General features: G+C 39.9%; 1 protein-coding gene across 1 annotated transcript in view; it reads right to left on the reverse strand.

Annotated features, from left to right (window-relative positions):
* Nucleotides 1-2,062: 2,062 nt before the first annotated feature.
* FAM241A (family with sequence similarity 241 member A) overlaps nt 2,063-18,987 on the reverse strand; it is a 32,960-nt gene continuing 16,035 nt past the window's right edge. Inside the window, exon 2 of the mRNA XM_050944077.1 lies at nt 2,063-5,934. Coding sequence (XP_050800034.1) covers nt 5,689-5,934 — 246 coding nt within the window. The 3' untranslated portion in view covers nt 2,063-5,688. The remainder of the gene's footprint in view (nt 5,935-18,987) is intronic.

Below are 18,987 nucleotides of genomic sequence, written 5' to 3' on the forward strand. Positions count from 1 at the left end.
GATAAAACATTTTTAAACACTGCAGCTGACAGCATTAATTTGCTAAGCACCAAAAATGCAATCAGGGTTGTCCAAGACACAAATGAATACAGTTCCTGCCCCATGGAGTTTGCACCCTAGAAGGCAGACACAGACAAGATAAACACACTAAGAAATGAGGACTTCAGTTCTTTTTGTAAGAACGCCTCTCTTCCATATGCATCTCTGGTATAAAGGTAGAGCAGAGAAGACAATGGAAACAGTAAAATTAGTGTCTGTGGAACCTGCATCAGGTTGTTGTATGTATATGAAGTACCATGGAGAAGACACAAAACTGGGAACAGGTGAAGGAAAGAAGGTGGTGATCAGGCTGTCATTGTTGATGGAGCAAAGGAGCTAACAAATGAGATCCAAGAGGTAGGTGGAGACAGACTTGTGCAGGGAAATAGGAAGTTTAAAACTGGTGTGGTAGGCAAGAGGGCGCTAGTGATATGGCCTGACAGAAGAGTGAGGAACATAAGCTCCGGAGAGACTGTCCAAAGGGGAGTCAAGGAGGCCAGATAAGAGAGAAGTTGCAATAATCAAGATGGGAAATTAGCAGGATGTGAACAAGTGTTTTCATCATTGGGACAGAAAGGAAGGGTTGGATTTTCAGTGTATTGTGGTGAAACATGAACCTCTTCCACCTTTATTACCTTACAATAGACACCAAGTATATAAGTGCATAAGAAATAACTAGACCGATTAGAGTATTTCTAAGCCCCTCCCCTTTGAAACTATTCTGTCTCTATTATAAGAAAGTTAGAGCTTTCTAAGAATAGAATTTAGGTACACATTGAATAGATAAGCTATAGAATATAAAACAAAAACTAAATTAATCTTAAAGGCACATAGTACATAGGACTAAAAATACTTATACAGAGATGTTAACCACAATGCTTGGGAAATTAGTAGCATCCTCACATTGCAAGGAATTTTACTGGAAAACGACTGTGGGCCTGATCCTGCAACCTATTACTCATGTGAGCAGTCCCATATACTTCAAGACTATTCATGTAAGTTTGCAGAACTGGGCCCCAAGACCTCCTACACAATTGTTCTAAAGAAGATCAATCCCCATGTTGCCTTATCAGTTCTGGCATTGCGTGTGGTGTAGACCAGTGTTGTCAACCTTTCCAGACTACTGTACCCCTTTCAGGAGTCTGATTTGTCTTGTGTATACCCCGAAGTTTCACCTTGCTTAAAAATTATTTGCTTACAAAATCAGACAGAAATACCCAAGTGTCACAGCCCACTATTACTGAAAAATTGCTGACTTTCTCATTTGAACCATATAAAATAGATCAATTGGACTGTAAATATTGCACTTACATTTCAATGTATAGTATATAGAGCAGTATAAACAAGGCATCGTGTATATGAAATTTTAGTTTGTACTGACTTCACTAGTGCTTTTTATGTAGCCTTTTGTAAACTAGGTAAATATCTAGGGTGAGTTGCTGTACTCCCTGTAAAATCTCTGCCTACCCATCGGCTATACATACCCCCTGGTTGAGAACCACTGGTAGAGACGTGCGTTTTTTGGAATAGCCTGAAATAAAACAACTTCTGGGTTGAGGAACGAGAAATGAGAGAGAACGAACTGTTTGAAGTGGATCTACTTCGGTACCTCTTGGGCTGTGTATCATTCACAATGAGTGTTAAACACAAATGTCTATTTAGAGGTCTACAAATGATGGGCTTATTAAGTATCTCTCATGCTACTGACCAAATCTAGTTCCTCCACAGGTTGCACTCTTAATCAGAAAACCCTCCAGACACTGATGCTGTAATGAGATTACACAGGTTTTTGGAATGAGACAGTTTATATTCTTTGACATATAGTTATGTGATGCTGTATGCAGTTACCAACAGCTGCTACAATCCACTGATAAGCACCTGTGTACTCTTCCATAGCTGATTTACAATAATTTTAAATTCAGTTGAAATCAGTGGATTATCAAGACATATCAGATACATTTTATTAATCAGTTTGCTGCTTCCAAATGTGAGAGAGAACACCACAGAGGGGAAAAACAATAAATTCATGTGAGGACAGAATACATTTTATTAGAAAGCGTAACAAAGTGCTTTCAATAAGACATATTTCACACAAATATCTCCAGGAAACAACATTTTTCCCCCTTATGGACAGTTTCAATGTGTCAATTTTCAGTACAAATGAGGTTCCACCAACTTTGCTGTATGTGCTGTTTCCTTACTGTACATAGTAATTCAAACATTTATGCATCTGAAGGCTCTTTTGGAGACAGTAATAGTTCTACAGAAATCTTATCTGCCCCAAAGACCAATAAGGATTACATATTTCATTATTTAATGTCAATTTGGGTGATGTAATTCTTTTATACAATCATTGTATACAAACATACATAAACATATGTAATTAGAACTGGGGAGAGAGAGACTGACAGTCGCCTGTATTAATGTTAATGTTATCAGCATGAGACTATACCCCTTGTATCCAAACAAAATTTACATTCACCCTTTATTTCTGGAGTAGGGACTCTATTCTGCATTCTTTGCAAGTCCAAAACTCCCAGTGACTTCAAACTGTAGTTTGGGGGTAGGGTGGGGGGAAGAAGCAATGTATGAGCAGCCTTTGCATTTTCTCACAATTTGACAATACATTTTCTTTTGATACACATCTTTGTTCTGTTATGTTGCTCATTTAAAACCATTTTCAGAATAATGGAATGTCTTCCTAGTTCACTCTCAAAAATAAAAACAACAACAAAACAAAAACACAAAAACAGGGCAGGGAACTGCTGTAACATATAGATATTAAAGGCAGACAAGCCTTTTATGTGGGGGCTTGTTTTTTTTTTTTAGGGTCATAAAAATGCAGATATGAAAGACTTCTAGGGCAGGATATAGACTTCTTCAAAAGAGGACAGACACAGCTGACACTCCTTTGAACTAAAATCAAGTGTAAAGAACCACCTTTTATGAATGTGTGTTGCATGACGGGTGGAAAAGAGAGCTGCTGGGATGATTATATGCATGTTCTTTGTGATCATTAACATGCACAGACAACAAATTATATGCAGGTAACTACATTGTCTTCTCTACTTCATTTCTGTACCTGTGACCAAGCAGCCTCACCTTTGGCCGGCTATTCCTTAAGTTCCAAAACAATGGAAGGTTTCCTTTCATTTCAGGAAATCAGTGTATTCTGCATCACAACACATAGTCTGTGTGCACAGAGTCTCAGCAACAGAGACTATCCTACAAGACATTGACCTTTTCCCGACGAGGCAAAAGAGTTTGAATGAACTGTCCTGAATAATAACTTGTATGGGAGGAAAAAGGCATGCCATGTAAAAAATAAGCACATTTTGTAATACAGCCCATATATACATATATAGATACACAGACAAAACCACAATACATAAACAATACACAAACATACTATGTATATTACATTAGTTTTAAAAGAATTTTTAAATATTTATCCTTAGGCACTTGTGGGTCGAGAGCTGCTGCCATTAAATTCAAATTGTATTCATGCTTAGCTTTTGGAAATCCAGATTTCCAGCAATGTTTGAGTAAAGCATATCTATGAATATTTTATGATGTACAGTATTCCCATGTCATCAGTATACTTATTTTACTCATGTACAGACTGATACCTTTTTTAACTTGGGCCCAGTCGACACACACTTACAGTTGAGCTTAACTTCCCACATGGAAACAGTCTCATTAATGCAGTGGGGCTACTTATAGAGGTAAACATATGCATAAAGTGTTCTAGGATTGGGGCCTTAGTGCTTAAAACCACAAATAGTAATTGATTTCAATGGCTGTAAAAGTTTACAAGGAATGGCACCATAGGCCCTGCAACTGGATCAATATGTACAGGCCATGGAATCCAACAGGACTCCATGTGGACATAAGAATCTTCCTAAGGACCTAGTTAACTTAAGGATTGGGGCAATAGGGATTGTTTTCATTGAGTTCAATGGACTTTGGATGAAGCCTACAGTTTGTAAATAACTAAAAACTACACACGGTTAAGGTCTGTCAATCCAAAAATGTTTGCAAAAACGAAAGGAAAGTAGCATTTCAAATGCTTACATCTTAAATTGTAAACTGATTTAAACAAATGGAAATGAAAAAATGCATACGATAGGGTCAATTCTGTATTTAAAATAAATACAGTTTTGAGAGGTGCTAAATTGTTAGCTATTTAGTGAAGATTTTCTCTGGTCTTTCCTCTGCTCAGCACTTCTCAGGATTGGATCCTACATTATCAAAGTGGATTTTACAGATTTATTTTAAAACTCTATACAATATTATCTCTTATTCTCTGATATTTCAGCTTACAACATGAACCTCTAAGATGATATATTTCCAAATCAATCACCAGAAATTCCTGAATAAGACTGCAGTTGAAATCTATACATACTTCTCTTACTTGTGTAATTGCTCATATCTTATATTAGGGCCTGCGTCTGCTGTGCTTGCACAAGCAAAGCTTGCATCTAAGCTAGGATTGGGCCCAGACTGCAGTAAATCAGAATTATAATCAAAGTTGATAGATCCACATTTAATACTAGTAATACAACCCTCCTGCATATGAGGTGTAGAGGGCCTGTGGTCAGTATTTAAGCACATTAGCTGGAATAGTAGTTGCAGGGGTGGGGATTTATATTTATTTGCAAAGTCCCCAAATTATTTCCTCAAAGAGAACTATTCTGATTTTAAAAAGAGGCATTAATGGCCACAGCCAAGCACACGTTAAGTAGACCTAGGCCTGGTCTACACTAGAAACGTTGCCAGCACAGCAAAGTCAGTTAGGGGTGTGATTTTTTTTCTGACAATAATATATATGCAAAAGTCTTAGAGTAGATACAATTATATTGGCAACAGTACTTTTTTGCCAGTATAAGCTAAGCCTACCAGAGGAGGATTTGCTGGTACAGTTATGTCCGACAACCCTTTTCTAATGTAGGCCTGGCATTACAGTAACAAACGAATGTGCGTGCACACACGTGCAAGCCAGTGGAGGAACACATTTTTATTTAGTTAACAGATTTATGGGTCCAGCTTTCAAAAAGCTTACAGGAGAACAATGTAAAGATAACAGAACATAAATCTCATGGTTATGTGTACTCTTCAAAACAAAGAGAGGAATTTCCACTACACAAAGCAAGTGTCATTTCAAAATATCAGCCACACCACAGAAGAGAGGCTGACCCCATTCGGATGGAGGTGTTTTTATACCATATTTAATAAAAAGACAACCTAGGACTGAGCCCTCAAAGTTGCAATGGCTCACATACCCTCACTCAGGGCTTGTCCACACTGAGTTAGCATTTGACAAGCTAGTGTGCAGTAGATTCACACCCTGGCTTGCCGTGTACTAACTTACTGTGCTGACAAACCCTTCAAAAGAGTAAGTTACTTTGGACAGTACCATTATTAGTAGCATATCCCTTTCATTCCCTTTGGAGATGTGCTAGGACTGTTGACTTCCTTTAAAATGCGTATGTAATTTTAGTCTGAATGTAGAAACCTCACAAATGTAATGTGTAGCATGATTTGGAAAACTGCAGCTTTTAATATGCCGGTGTTCTTTGCTTAAACACATAAATCCATTGAAAGGTGATATGGTTGTAATATGTTATCCAACAGGCCATTCACCATACTCTACTGTTGCACGTAAATAATGACAAGGCACAGAACAGCAACAAGTCCAAGAGCTTGTAAGCCAAGGAACCAAAGCATAACCCAGAAGAATACGATTATTACAGGTTCCACAATCCGTTCTCCAAAATACATCCTCGTGAAGCCTATGCTGATAAGGCTTTTGTTTAGTTCACCAAAGAGAGTCCCCATCTTTTTATAGTCATCTATAACAGGCTCTACAGTGTGATTTCTTTGTTCTTGCTGGACCTGCAGATAGAAAACAAAATCAGGAAATAGTTTGGACATATATAATATAGATATATATTATACTATTATTACTGTCTCTTGCAATTTATAAACATCTCATCTGTTTTTACTTTCAAGAATTAGAAAAAAAAATCAAAAAGTATATGTAAAAAGGAACTCATTAAATTCAGTACCTGATATGAGTCACATATTTTAACATAGTCAATAATGAATACAGTGGATTCATTGAAAAGTCATTGCCAGTAAGACTTTAGAACCACTGAACCTACATGAATAACCTCTATGAGCAGACTACAAACCATTACGTATTTTGCACAAGACAAAGAAACTGAAGGGATCTGTATTATTGAAAGATGGCCAGGGAAGACAATGGGCGAGGCTAGCAACAGGGAAAGCTGAAATTCATTCTAGTGTGAAGACATGGTACAAGAAGTTGTGGAAACCTCCCAGTATTTCTGGAGGTAGGGGTAGGCAGCAAGGGGTTTAGGAAAATCACAGTTGGAGCAGTGGTACCAGGGAACCTTTGCACCATTAAAGGGGGCTCCACACTAACTCCAAATGGGACAGATTGGAGGGGGGGCAACTGGATCTTCACTTATGCAGATCCAGTGGTACAAACACCATTGTACAAGAGCCATAGAGGGCCAGAAGTCACCATTCTATTACATGGATTAGAACAGCAGCTGCAGAGCTGGGACAGCTCCATGAAATTAATTGCGCAAAACCTAAATACTTGGGATTTGAGTGAAGAGGGTTGAATTTCATGTTCAATGAGCACACTTTCAAGATGATGAAGTAGCTCAGGCACATGCTACTAATGGAAGCATCAGAAAAGGCAATCACAGCATAAAAGAAGCTACTCATCAATATTTTAGTCAACAAATCAATATTTCCAACAACAGGCTGGTTGTAAACCCTAATTATAGTTACTAAGTGTTCGTCATAAAGCAAAGTTTCTGGAAGAGGGAGTACTGTGTCAAGTCTGGATTTATATTCAAAAGCTGATTTCTAACTGCAGCTTCAATTATATCTAAGGGTAGAAATCCTTCTACTTCCTGTGGTTACAGCAGATAGTAATGGGCTTCCTGATGGGAGATTACCTGGGTAACTGATAATGGGATCTGGTCCCCATTACAGAATCTGATAACCTATCATTTTAAAATGCTGAATTCCCATTAGTATGAAGCAGTGTATTCATGACAACAACAACAACAACAAAAAAAAAGACAGTTCAACAGTCTATGCTTTTCCCAAACTAGATATTAGGTCACATGTAGAACCTTCATACGAAATGAAAGCTTGGTTGTAGGAGTGCTGTAGCAAAAGTAGGAACAGTAATGAAGAGTGACCAAACATTTGTAACAGTCCATTGCAGTTCTACAGGTTCGTGTGTGTACAATTAATTTTTCCTACTTGCCAGTTCACAAAATTATTTGTTTTGACTTTATCTCAGAAAAAGACAGGCAGGGAAAACATACCCAGTGGTTAAATATTTTGTGTAGTTACTACGCAGGCTCACACAGTAGGCAGACTGTTGCCAAAGATTGGAACTTCGCTAACTGGACAAACTTATTAAAAGCCACCCTCCTTTTTTCTTCTCACCTAATTTCTCATACATGGGTCTGCTTTTCAAGGGGCACAAAAACCACACCCATTGGCACTTTGGGTCCAATCCTGCTCCCAATGAAATCAATATTAAATCTCCCAGTAACTTCAGGAGTGCAGGATCTGATTGTGGAATGTTTAAGCCTGAATCTCTTTTGTGTACAACCCTTAAGATTCCATAGGAAGGATGCTTGCCACATTGAGAGTCTGTTCTTGTCCCCTTCTGTCCTCTTGTGTAACAGAGGGAGTTGCCTAAAAGACAGATGTCACACTAATATGCCAGCTACTATATTTATTGAGGGAAGGATATGTAGGGGGAAAAAGTGCAAAAAACTGATCTGACTATCATTCACACTCAGAGGCTTGCTGTTAAGGTCTATATTGCAGTTCCAGGGACCACAGTGAGCATGCATGGAACGACACCACACACGAGGCTGGAGATACTTTCCATGTGCAATGCTGATACAGACAGAATACTTCTGGGAGTGCCTGTAGGAGTAACTCCTAAACCTTCCAGGAAAACAGCATCCTCTATCCTAACACAGGTCTTGGACAGCTGCCTAGTGCAAAATGGGGTAGGGCCACATCCCATGGGGTTTGTCCAATACCAATGCAATGATTTCTGTGATACTTGCACTCCCTGATACGGGAGGATAGCAGCCAAGATCCAGGCTACACCATGCTCAGTTGGCCTCTTGGACAAAGGCAAAATCTTTAGCAAGATCCCTAAATGAGCCATCACCTGATCAGGCCAACAGTTCTGAACTATCTTCAGTCTCCACAAGGAGGACAGAACAAATTTTGATAGCTTGGAGGAAACAACTGAAAACACTAAATAGTTCATCCCTAAATTTACTGACGTGAATTCTTCCCCATAACATAGATTAACACTATTGAGTACTGTCATATTTTTGAGTGAGAGGCACATATCAAACTTAGTTGAGGACTGCCTGGAGTTTTACTTTTGTCTTACATGTCTTATACATTTTTATCATCACATGAATTAGTCCCAGGCCATTGCTGGAAAAGCCTGGAGTCCTTGCCTTTCTCATATTATTTTACTCTGAAAAGTTGAAGCCAGCAAAATCACATACATTTTATTATATCAGAACAATGAATAAATACAATAGTCTATTATTCTGTAATAGCCCATATTACAAAATTTAAGAAGTCTCTTCTAGAAAATGTTAAAAAATGAGAGGCATTTACTTCATTCCCCACTTCTTAAGCACTGATACAAACAATTTTTTATTCCTGAATCTCTAAGGTAAAATAGATACTGAAGCACATTAAAACTAGAACAAAGGCCTTCATTGTATGGTAGGTTTAGTATGGCAGAATAAATGTCACCCATTTTTCTGATACTTTATAATCTGCCACAGATATTACAGTAACTTCAAAATGAGATTATTAATCTAGAGGAAAGCTGCTAAAGCAGTTAGTATGTTAATAATGTTTTCGTTGGACTGAAAAAATCTAATAAAGAGAAATAATATAGGACTCTCCTCAATAACTCAACATATTTCTAAACTAGTCTCTGTACTGATCGGAGTTAAAATTAAAATTTGAAAATGTGCTTCAAAGACTTCTGAGATGGGCAATTCTGCTTCAGCAGGGTATCAAAAAACAAGTAAAACTGAAAACAGATTACCAGCCATAAAATATAGATGGCACATTTTTGTTCACTAATGCTGCATAATCATTTCACGTTCTTGCCAAGTACTTTCTTTACCAGTGGAGCTACAGTTGGACTACTGTTAATGTAAAACTCCAACAATTGGTTACGATACTTCAGACTGCTAAAGAAACATTACTACATAAAGCTTAAATTTTTCCCCAGTAATCCCATTGAATTTAACTAGAATACTAAACTGCATAAAGTTATGTAAATTGTCAATGTTTGTAGGACTGCAGAGTTAGTGAGTGTATATTATCTTTGTTCAAAAATGAACTTTCAAACACTTAGATTATCTGTCACTGTTTTAGACCCTTATTCACGACTGATTGCCACGAGACTATTCACACGGTTAAAGTTAGGTGTGTCTTTAAGTACCTTGCTGAATCAGGCCAGGCCTTTGTGAGTGCTGCCATACCATAACAATGTTTTCAAAAGAGATAAAAAAAAAAGATTACTCACCTTCTCGTAACTCTCGTTTTTCGAGAGATGTTGTTCATGTCCATTCCAATCAGGTGAGTGAGAGTGGCAGTCAGAAGATTTCCCCCCAGCAGTATCCGTCAGGTCAGTCCGGGCCCTACCAACCCGCCACCTTCTCAGTTGCTTTTTGCTGGCTACTCCGATGTGGGTGGGTGGGTGGGTATTGGAATGACATGAACACCACATCTGGAAGAACAACAGTTACGAGAAAGTCAGAGCTGTCCACTAACTGGAGCACTGCTTTACTGAAGGCTGCATTGTCTCTGGCCTGCTGGGTAATAGCATAATTACACAGTGAAAGTATGTATGGAGGAACACATCGCTGCTCTGCATATTTCCTGGGTCGGGACTTGCGTCAGAAATGCAGCTAAAGAAGCTTGTTCCCTAGTGGAGTGCACTGTGAGCGGAGGGGCAGGCACCTTTGCCAGGTTATAGCATTCACAGATGCAGGACATAATCAACGAAGAAATTTGTTGGGAGGAGACTGGAAGACCCTTCATCCTGTCTACCACAGCCACAAACAGTTGAATGGACATTTAAACAGTTTAGTTCTTTCAGTGTAAAAGGTTAGCGCTCTGTGGACCTCCAGTGAGCAAAGCCTCTGTTCTCTGCTGCTCAAGTGCAGCTTAGGATAGAACACAGGGAGGAAGATGTCCTGGTTGATGTGAAACTGGGAGAGACAACCTTCGGGAGAAAAGCTGGATGTGCCCTGAGTTGAACCTTGTCCTTATAGAACACAGTGTAAGGGGGCTCTGATGTTAGGGCCTTGAGCTCATATACCCTCCTGGCTGAGGTTATCGCTACCAGAAGTGCCACCTTGTATGACAAGTAAAGCAGGGAACACATCACCAGCGGTTCAAAGGGCAGACCCATCAATTTGGAAAGGATCAGATTGAGGTCCCAGGTTGGGGTCAGTTGCCAGATGAGACCTTTCAGGAAACGGCTGACCATAGGAGTTAGCAAACACCGACCAGCCCTCTGAGCCTGGATGGAAGGCAGAGAGGGCAGCCAAGTGAACCCTTATTGATGACATGGACAAAGATGTGCTTGAGATGGAGAAAGTAGTCCAGTATGAGTGGTATAGAGGTGAGCATCGGGGACAAGTGATGCTGCGCCAACCAGACTGAGAATCTCTTCTACTTGGCAAGGCAGGTAGCCCTGGTGGAGGGTTTCCTATTGCCAAGGAGGACTTGTCTAACTGGGTCCGACCAGGAGAGCTCTGTGGGGTTCAGAGATGGAGTTTCCACACTGTGAGGTGCAACAACTCGAGGTTCAGGTGCTGGAGATGGCTGTGATCCTGAGTTATTAAGTCCAGGAGGAGTGGCAAGGTAACTGGGGCTTCCGCGGACATTTCCAGGAGAGATGTGTACTAGTGCTGAGGCGGCCAGGCTGGAGCAATCAATATTATTGAAGCCTCTTCCCTCTGTATCTTGAGGAGCAGCTTGTGAATGAGAGGGATGGACGGAAACACATATAGGAAACGGCCTCCCCATGGAAGGAGGAACGCATTCGCGATGGAGCCCGGACTGTGATTCAGGAAGGAGCAAAACTATTAGCACTTCCAGTTTTGTTGTGTGGCGAACAGGCCTATCTGGGGAAAGCCCCACCGCTGGAAGATGAAGTTTGCGATGTCTGGGCATAGGGATCACTCACGGCCGTGAAAAGATCTGTTGAGACAGTCCGTCAACTCATTCTATACTCCTGGGAGGTACAACACTTGCAGGAGTATCGAATGGGCTACACAAAGGTCCCATAGCATGAGGGCTTCCTAGCACAGGGGAAAGGAGTGTGCATCCATTTGTTGATATAGAACATTGCCGTGGTGTTGTCTATCATGACTGATACACATAGAATCATATAATGTTAAGGTTGGAAGAGACCTCAGGAGGTCATCTAGTCCAATCCCCTGCTCAAACCAGCAACTAAATCATTCCAGCCAGGGCTTTGTCAAGCTGGGCCTTAAAAACCTCTAAGGATGGAGATTCCACCACCTCCCTAGGTAACCTATTCCAGTGTTTCACCACTCTCTTAGTGAAATAGTGTTTCCTAATATCCAACCTAGACCTCCCACTGCAACTTGAGACCATTGCTTCTTGTTCTGTCATCTGCCACCACTGAGAACAACCTAGCTCCATTCTGTTTGGAACTCCCCTTCAGGTAGTTGAAGGCTGCTATCAAATCCCCCCTCACTCTTCTCTTCTGCAGACTACAGAACCCAAGTTCCCTCAGCCTCTCCTCGTAAGTCATGTGCCCCTTAATTGTTTTCGTTACCCTCCACTGGACTCTCTCCAATTTGTCCACAATCCTTCTGTAGTGGAGGGACCAAAACTGGACACAATACTCCAGGTGTGGCCTCACCAGTGCCGAATAGAGCGGAATAATCACTTCCCTCGATCAGCTGGGTGAGTGCACCTCCTGTATGAAGAGTTGCTCGTGAGAAGGGTCCCTGAAGAGAGATGGAAAAGGTGGGTGGAAGGGCAGAGAACTGGAAGGAGAATCTCCTTTCTACCATGCGGAGCACCCAGTGGTCTGATGTGATACAGGCCCACACAGGGAAGAAAGGGGACAGCAGGGACGAGAAGTGTAGGCAGGTTGGATCCAGTCCAAGTTCTGGTGTGCCGTCCTCATTCGCACCTTCAAAAGGCCTGCTTCTGGCCAGATGAAGGTTCAGATGGGCCAGAGCTCTGGCCCGAGGATGGGTGCAGCCTCTTCCTGCTGCTCCTATTTCTCCTTTTTGAGCCATCTTGCCGGTTCTGCGGTTGGTAGAACCGCGGAGGAGGCTGCGGCCTAAAATGCCTCCACTGCATGGTAGGGGTGTGGAGGCCCAGCGATTTGAAGGTGGCACTTGAGTCTTTTAGGCTATGTAGCCTTTTATCCATCTTTTTGGAAAACGGAGTCACACCCTCAAAGGGGAGATCCTGGTCTGCTGGACCTTGTTCGGTAGACCAATACTTGGAGCCAGGAGCTCCTTCTCATGGCAATCCCAGTAGACACGGGTGGCTGAGTGGCCGCATCAGCCCTGTCCAGAGCGGCCTGCAGTGAAGCTCGGGAAATGAGCTTGCCCTCCTCCATCAGGGCCGAGATTTCAGCATGGAAGTCCTGTGGCAGCAGCTCAGCAAACTGCCGTTGCCCCGCATGTATTGTAGCAGTACCTGCTGATAATGGCCTGCTGATTAGAAACGCGGAGCTGCAAGGTGTCACTGGAGTAGATCTTTCTACCAAGAAGGTCGAGTCGTTATGCCTCCCGACTCTTTTGGGGGGGGAGAGGAGGGTTGGTAGCCTTGGCACTCGTGTTGGTTAGCAGCGTCCACGACCAAGAAATCTGGTGGAGGATGGGTATACAAGTGCTCGTAAGCCCCGGGATGGCACAAAATAACATCTTTCATGGTGCTTGGCGTAAGCCCCGGGATGGCACAAAATAACATCTTTCATGGTGCTTAGGCGTAGGGGGCAATGAAGCCGGGGTCTGCCATGAGGTTTTTGTGGTTTTGGCAATGGTCTTTATGAAGGGTAGGGCAATATATGCCGGTCCAGAAGGAGTGAGGATATCCACCATTGGATCTGCATCCTCCACTACCTTCTCCGCCTGAATGCCCAGGCCTCGGCCAACCCTCCTCAGCAACTGCTGTAGGAACCTGTTGTGAGGATAGAGATGGAACCCTTTCCTCTCTTCCAATTCACTGACAGAAAAACGATATTGAAACTCTATGAGAGTTGAAACTTGCCAAGTTTACATACATACAGGGCTGTTCCTACATAAGGGAGAATGGGACCCTCCTATTTTTTCTAAACATACAACAGCTTAGATTTTTGGTCACCCATATTTTCCAATGGGGAAGCTGGCTTCCATAGTATTGTTCACCGAACTGTCAACATGGATTGATGATACCCTTTACTGTATTTATGAATAACCTTTAAAAATGATTTGTAGTAAATCTACATAACTAAATGTAACAATTAACATTTATTTTACTGTGTATTACCTGGGCATATTACTTGGTGTACAGTATTTCCTCTCTATGCAACAAAATATTATATCATGTCAATACTGTATCATGTCTATTATAGCAATCTGTTGCCTTATTTTCCTCTTTGCCTCCTTGCCCTGTGCTCCTTAATACCTACCAGTTGATAACTTTATCACTCAGTTTCAGTTTTATTCTGTTTCTCAATTTATTAATATTTCAAATTTTGTTTAGCTCTTCAAAAATCTTGGGCTTTGCCGATGGAAATTTCCTTCAGTTCATTATAATGAGCTAATTAGCCTGTCATTTGAACATTTATTGCCAGGTTTGTGTACATATACTGAAAGGTAAGATTGCCTTCACATGTTTATTGTATCAACCAGACAGGCTCCTGTTAACTTCTCTTTGTGTCTTCATCGTGTTCCTATTTAGTTTTTTGTCTATGGAAACACTTCTGCCTTCATATTTTTAAATGACACCACTCTTGACTATCAATATTACAAGAGAGAATCAAACACATTTGCACACTGCTAAAACTCCCCCACCTCAAGTTAGGCAAGGATGTTCAGTAGCGATAAGACAAGACTGAGGAATACATTTTTCTGAACTGATGAGAGGTTTAAAGGGTGAACCTACAAGGCTTGTTTATTTCATTCTTCCAAAGAAATTATTCCACTCCCTTCCATCTTCAGATATTAAGTGTCCTCCCCATTACCCCAATATTAATCCTTCGGAGAGTACATTCAGATAAAAATTAATTAAGCATGGTTACCCCTTTCTCAGCTGGAATTCCTCAATAATTAAGCCTCTTGTGGATAAATGCATATAATGATCTATTCTGCCAGTTATTTCAGAAGAGCTCAAACATATTTAAAATTGTGACCAAAATAACAATCTAGACTAATACTATATTATCTTTATGCAAATAAACACATTTTTTTTAACCAGTAATTATTACGTTTCTTAGGGCTGAATTACACACAAACTTGCACCTAAATAACTAAATCAGTTTTAATTCACACCTTTTGTCATTTAAGTGAGTCTGTATATGGACACTCTTATTTAAATGTGCTTAACTGAAAAAACCCATTTCGATTCCAAAATGAGAGTGCCAATACACACAGTCTTGCACCAAAACAATAAATTAAAACTAATGTAGTTATTTCTATTAACCTGTGGCAAGTGTGTGTGTGTATATATGTATATTCTATATTTCAAAATCCTAAACTAAAGCAACTTAAGAGCTCATCCCCAAAACATTTAAACGTTACTGGCTATGGGGCAAAAGTAAAGGAATTACCAGTATCTGACTGACCATTTCCCAAAAAACAATTCTCAGTTTCTACCTAGGAAGGTTGCTTGTAAATATACATCCATGTTCAGCACATTGCTGAGATGACATGATATTTTAAAAACAAACATAAAATTCCAGGATCTTCAATACTCTTGCTTCCTTAGTACACTGGATTTTTTTTTTTTAAACACAGACTTTTATTTGCCCAAAGAATGCCAATAATTTTATTCAATGTTAAAAAAGGAAAATCTTCCAGAAATAGTAAAGGGCAGCAACATTAATCTATTAACCAGCATTATTATTTTAACCACTTCCACCATTTTCTGCCATGACAAATAATTCCATTGCCGTTTCCCTTATGACTTTATAGCGATCATTCTCCATTTTAAATATAAGAACTGTTGCCAAATACTTAGAGAAAAAAATTCCTAAATATTTAATCCACTCCACTGAATAACTATTCACTATACAGCACTATCATTTTGAGCATATAGGCCCCAATCCTGAAAGATTTAAGCATGTGCTCAACTTCAGTGGAACTATTCAGAGTACATAAAGTTAAGAATATGCGTGAGCCTTTTGAGGATTAGAGCTTTACTGACTTGAATCTAATCCCGAAAGTAATGCCAGTGGAAAGTCAGAGAAAGAACCAACAAAGAACAGCCAAACCTCCTAAAAAACCAATTTGTACACTGTAGTTTATTGAACTCTCTTTTGTCTTTTATTGTAGAAACAATATTCACAGTGGTAGAATATACTCACAAAGGCTGCTGTGGTTATCCAACATCTCACCTTGCTTCAGCATTTAATCATCTAAAAAACCTGTTTATTGCTAGTAACTGAGCTTCACAATTACATTTTCACCAGTTGATAACACTCTCTTTCCTAAAACCTGTATATTTCTATGTCAAGTTTTAAAACAGGATCTTAATTATAGACATAACTATCAGCTCAGTCGATGATTTATTTTTGCAGTTGCTTATCTCTAGGGAACAGAAGAACACTATAAAAACATGCTCTTAAAATATTTTAGGACATTTTCATATATTGGCACACCCAGTAATCCAGGTAAGGTCCGTCAAACGCTTTTGAAGAATTAGCATAATTTTTTGCTTTGTGCTCTCTATAGATACTAATCTAACCTGGTGGCAGTGATCAACTGTATAAAAACAGCCTGCATTAAATGTTCAAAAGCACCTATATGGTTTAGGAGCATAAGTCCCACTTTCAAAAGTGATTTAGGAATTTAAGAGGCTATGGGCTTGTCTAAATGAACAATTAATTCATGGCAGGCTGAGGTGTAAATCTACCCCACATGAGCTTGCCATGCACTAAGTGTCCATGTAGACCCTGCTACCAAATACTAAAAGTTTCCTAGTGTCCTTTGATGTAACCTGCTTTGAAGTGGGAGGGGTTTAGCACAAATCCCACTGATTTACAATAGGTCACGTGCTACTAAATCACTAAGTTACTTTTGAAAATCTCCCCCTTATCTAATTAGCTATTCTGAAATTGTTTTACATAAAGACTAATACAGGTAGGTGAAGATCGTACAATGATTAAATTAGAACACTTAACCTTGCTGTCACAAATGTGCTTGCTTTTCAAACTAGAATGTCCATACATCTTTGTATCTGCTCAGTACAAAATATAATTTAAAGCCTCACTACATTTTACTTGGGGCAAGTTTGACATGCCATTCACAGACTTGCAAAACTGCCTGTGGTCTATTTTCAAGAAAGCACATGACAACTTTGTGGTTTACATACGGTTAGTAGGCAACATACTGTTTCTAACTAATATGGTCTCTCTTCCCACCATCTCATCCTGAATAGGGACCCAATGATGATAATCATTTTAGCCACTTAAAAAGTCAATATCATACATTAGATCACATTATAGCACATTAAAACATGATAAACTCCCAAATAAAATTTATGTATAAAAATCCCACTGTGAAATAGTATGATTCAAGCAACATTAAAACAAGATTGAGGAAATTTAGCTTTGAATTTTTACTTCTAAATAATTTAAAACAGATTACTGTATAAATCTAAGGATAACAACATTATTTGCAAATATCTCTTTTCCAAGGCCCAATTCTGTAAGGTGCTGCATGACCTCTGTTCCTATTGAAGTTATTATGGGTGCAGGGTTACGTCACAGGGAGTTCCAATGATACTACCTGCAGAGTAACGCACTACTCATAAGTAAGGATGGAAGAACTGGACTTACAGGAAATATATAACTTTTCAAGCTCAGGAAGTTCATTCTTTCTATTGCACATTGCAGGGTGGAGTATGTTAATATAGAGGGGCTCTCATTTTTCACTTTCTGTTATCTACAAAACAAGTTTGCTAAAGGGCGTCAACAACGAACAGAAGAGAAAGCAGATGAATTAAGATAACTAACTTCATCAGAGTATTGCAGCAATGATTATGGTTGATATTACAGTTTTAGTATAAGTTCCTGTTGACAGACATTTAAGTTTCTGAAGAAACACGATCTGGTCCAACCTGTACCACATCTGTTCTTAGTTTAAAAATTACTGTTTGTATGGGGAAAAACCATAAGTTATTGAGCTTGGTGCAGGAATTACTGGGTGAAATTCAATGGAATTCTTGTGCAAGTCAGACTAGGTGATTATGGCCTTAAAGTCTATGAAATAAAACTTGATTCAGCCATTTTTAAGTTACCAGATTATTTCAAAACAAATCAAAACAAAAATATCCCAAGATTTTGCATGCTTTAAGAGATTTTAACTGCACTTTTGTGTGCTCAGATTTCAGACAGATGGGTTATTTTAAAAAAATCTCACCACAGAGTGAGTGTCCCACAACAGCAGAAGAGTTGAACTGACTAGAATTCTATCAGTTTCACTCTTCCCTTCTTGTTAGTACAACATCAGCATCATCTGAAGGAGCAGTAGAAGAAGTGTGAATTCCCTTAGTGGGGGAATGTCTAAAAACAGACTCATAGACTCTAGGACTGGAAGGGACCTCGAGAGGTCGTCGAGTCCAGTCCCCTGTCCTCATGGCACACCAAATACTGTCTAGACCATCCCTAATAGACATTTATCTAACCTACTCTTAAATATCTCCAGAGATGGAGATTCCACAACTTCCCTAGGCAATCTATTCCAGTGCTTAACTACCCTGACAGTTAGGAACTTTTTCCTAATGTCCAACCTAAATCTCCCTTGCTGCAGTTTAAGCTCATTGCTGCTTGTTCTATCATTGGAGGCTAAGGTGAACAAGTTTTCTGCCTCCTCCTGATGACACCCTTTTAGATACCTGAAAACTGCTATCATGTCCCCTCTCAGTCTTCTCTTTTCCAAACTAAACAAACCCAATTCTTTCAGCCTTCCTTCATAGGTCATGTTCTCAAGACCTTTAATCATTCTTGTTGCTCTTCTCTGGACCCTCTCCAATTTCTCCACATCTTTCTTGAAATGCGGTGCCTAGAACTGGACACAATACTCCAGTTGAGGCCTAACCAGCGCAGAGTAAAGCGGAAGAATGACTTCTCGTGTCTTGTTTACAACACACCTGTTAATGCATCCCAGAATCACGTTTGCTTTTTTTGCAACAGTATCACACTGTTGACTCATATTGAGCTTGTGGTCCACTATGATCCCTAGATCTCTTTCTGCCATACTCCTTCCTAGACAGTCCCTTCCCATTCTGTATGTGTGAAACTGATTGTTCCTTCCTAAGTGGAGCACTTTGCATTTATCTTTATTAAACTTCATCCTGTTTACCTCCAATTTGTCCAGATCATTTTGAATTTTGACCCTGTCCTCCAAAGCAGTTGCAATCCCTCCCAGTTTGGTATCGTCCGCAAACTTAATAAGCGTACTTTCTATGCCAACATCTAAATCGTTGATGAAGATATTGAACAGAGCCGGTCCCAAAACAGACCCCTGCGGAACCCCACTTGTTATACCTTTCCAGCAGGATTGGGAGCCATTAATAACTACTCTCTGAGTACGGTTATCCAGCCAGTTATGCACCCACCTTATAGTAGCCCCATCT

This window comes from Gopherus flavomarginatus, chromosome 3, assembly GCF_025201925.1.
Source record: "Gopherus flavomarginatus isolate rGopFla2 chromosome 3, rGopFla2.mat.asm, whole genome shotgun sequence".
Classification (NCBI taxonomy): Eukaryota; Metazoa; Chordata; order Testudines; family Testudinidae; genus Gopherus; species Gopherus flavomarginatus.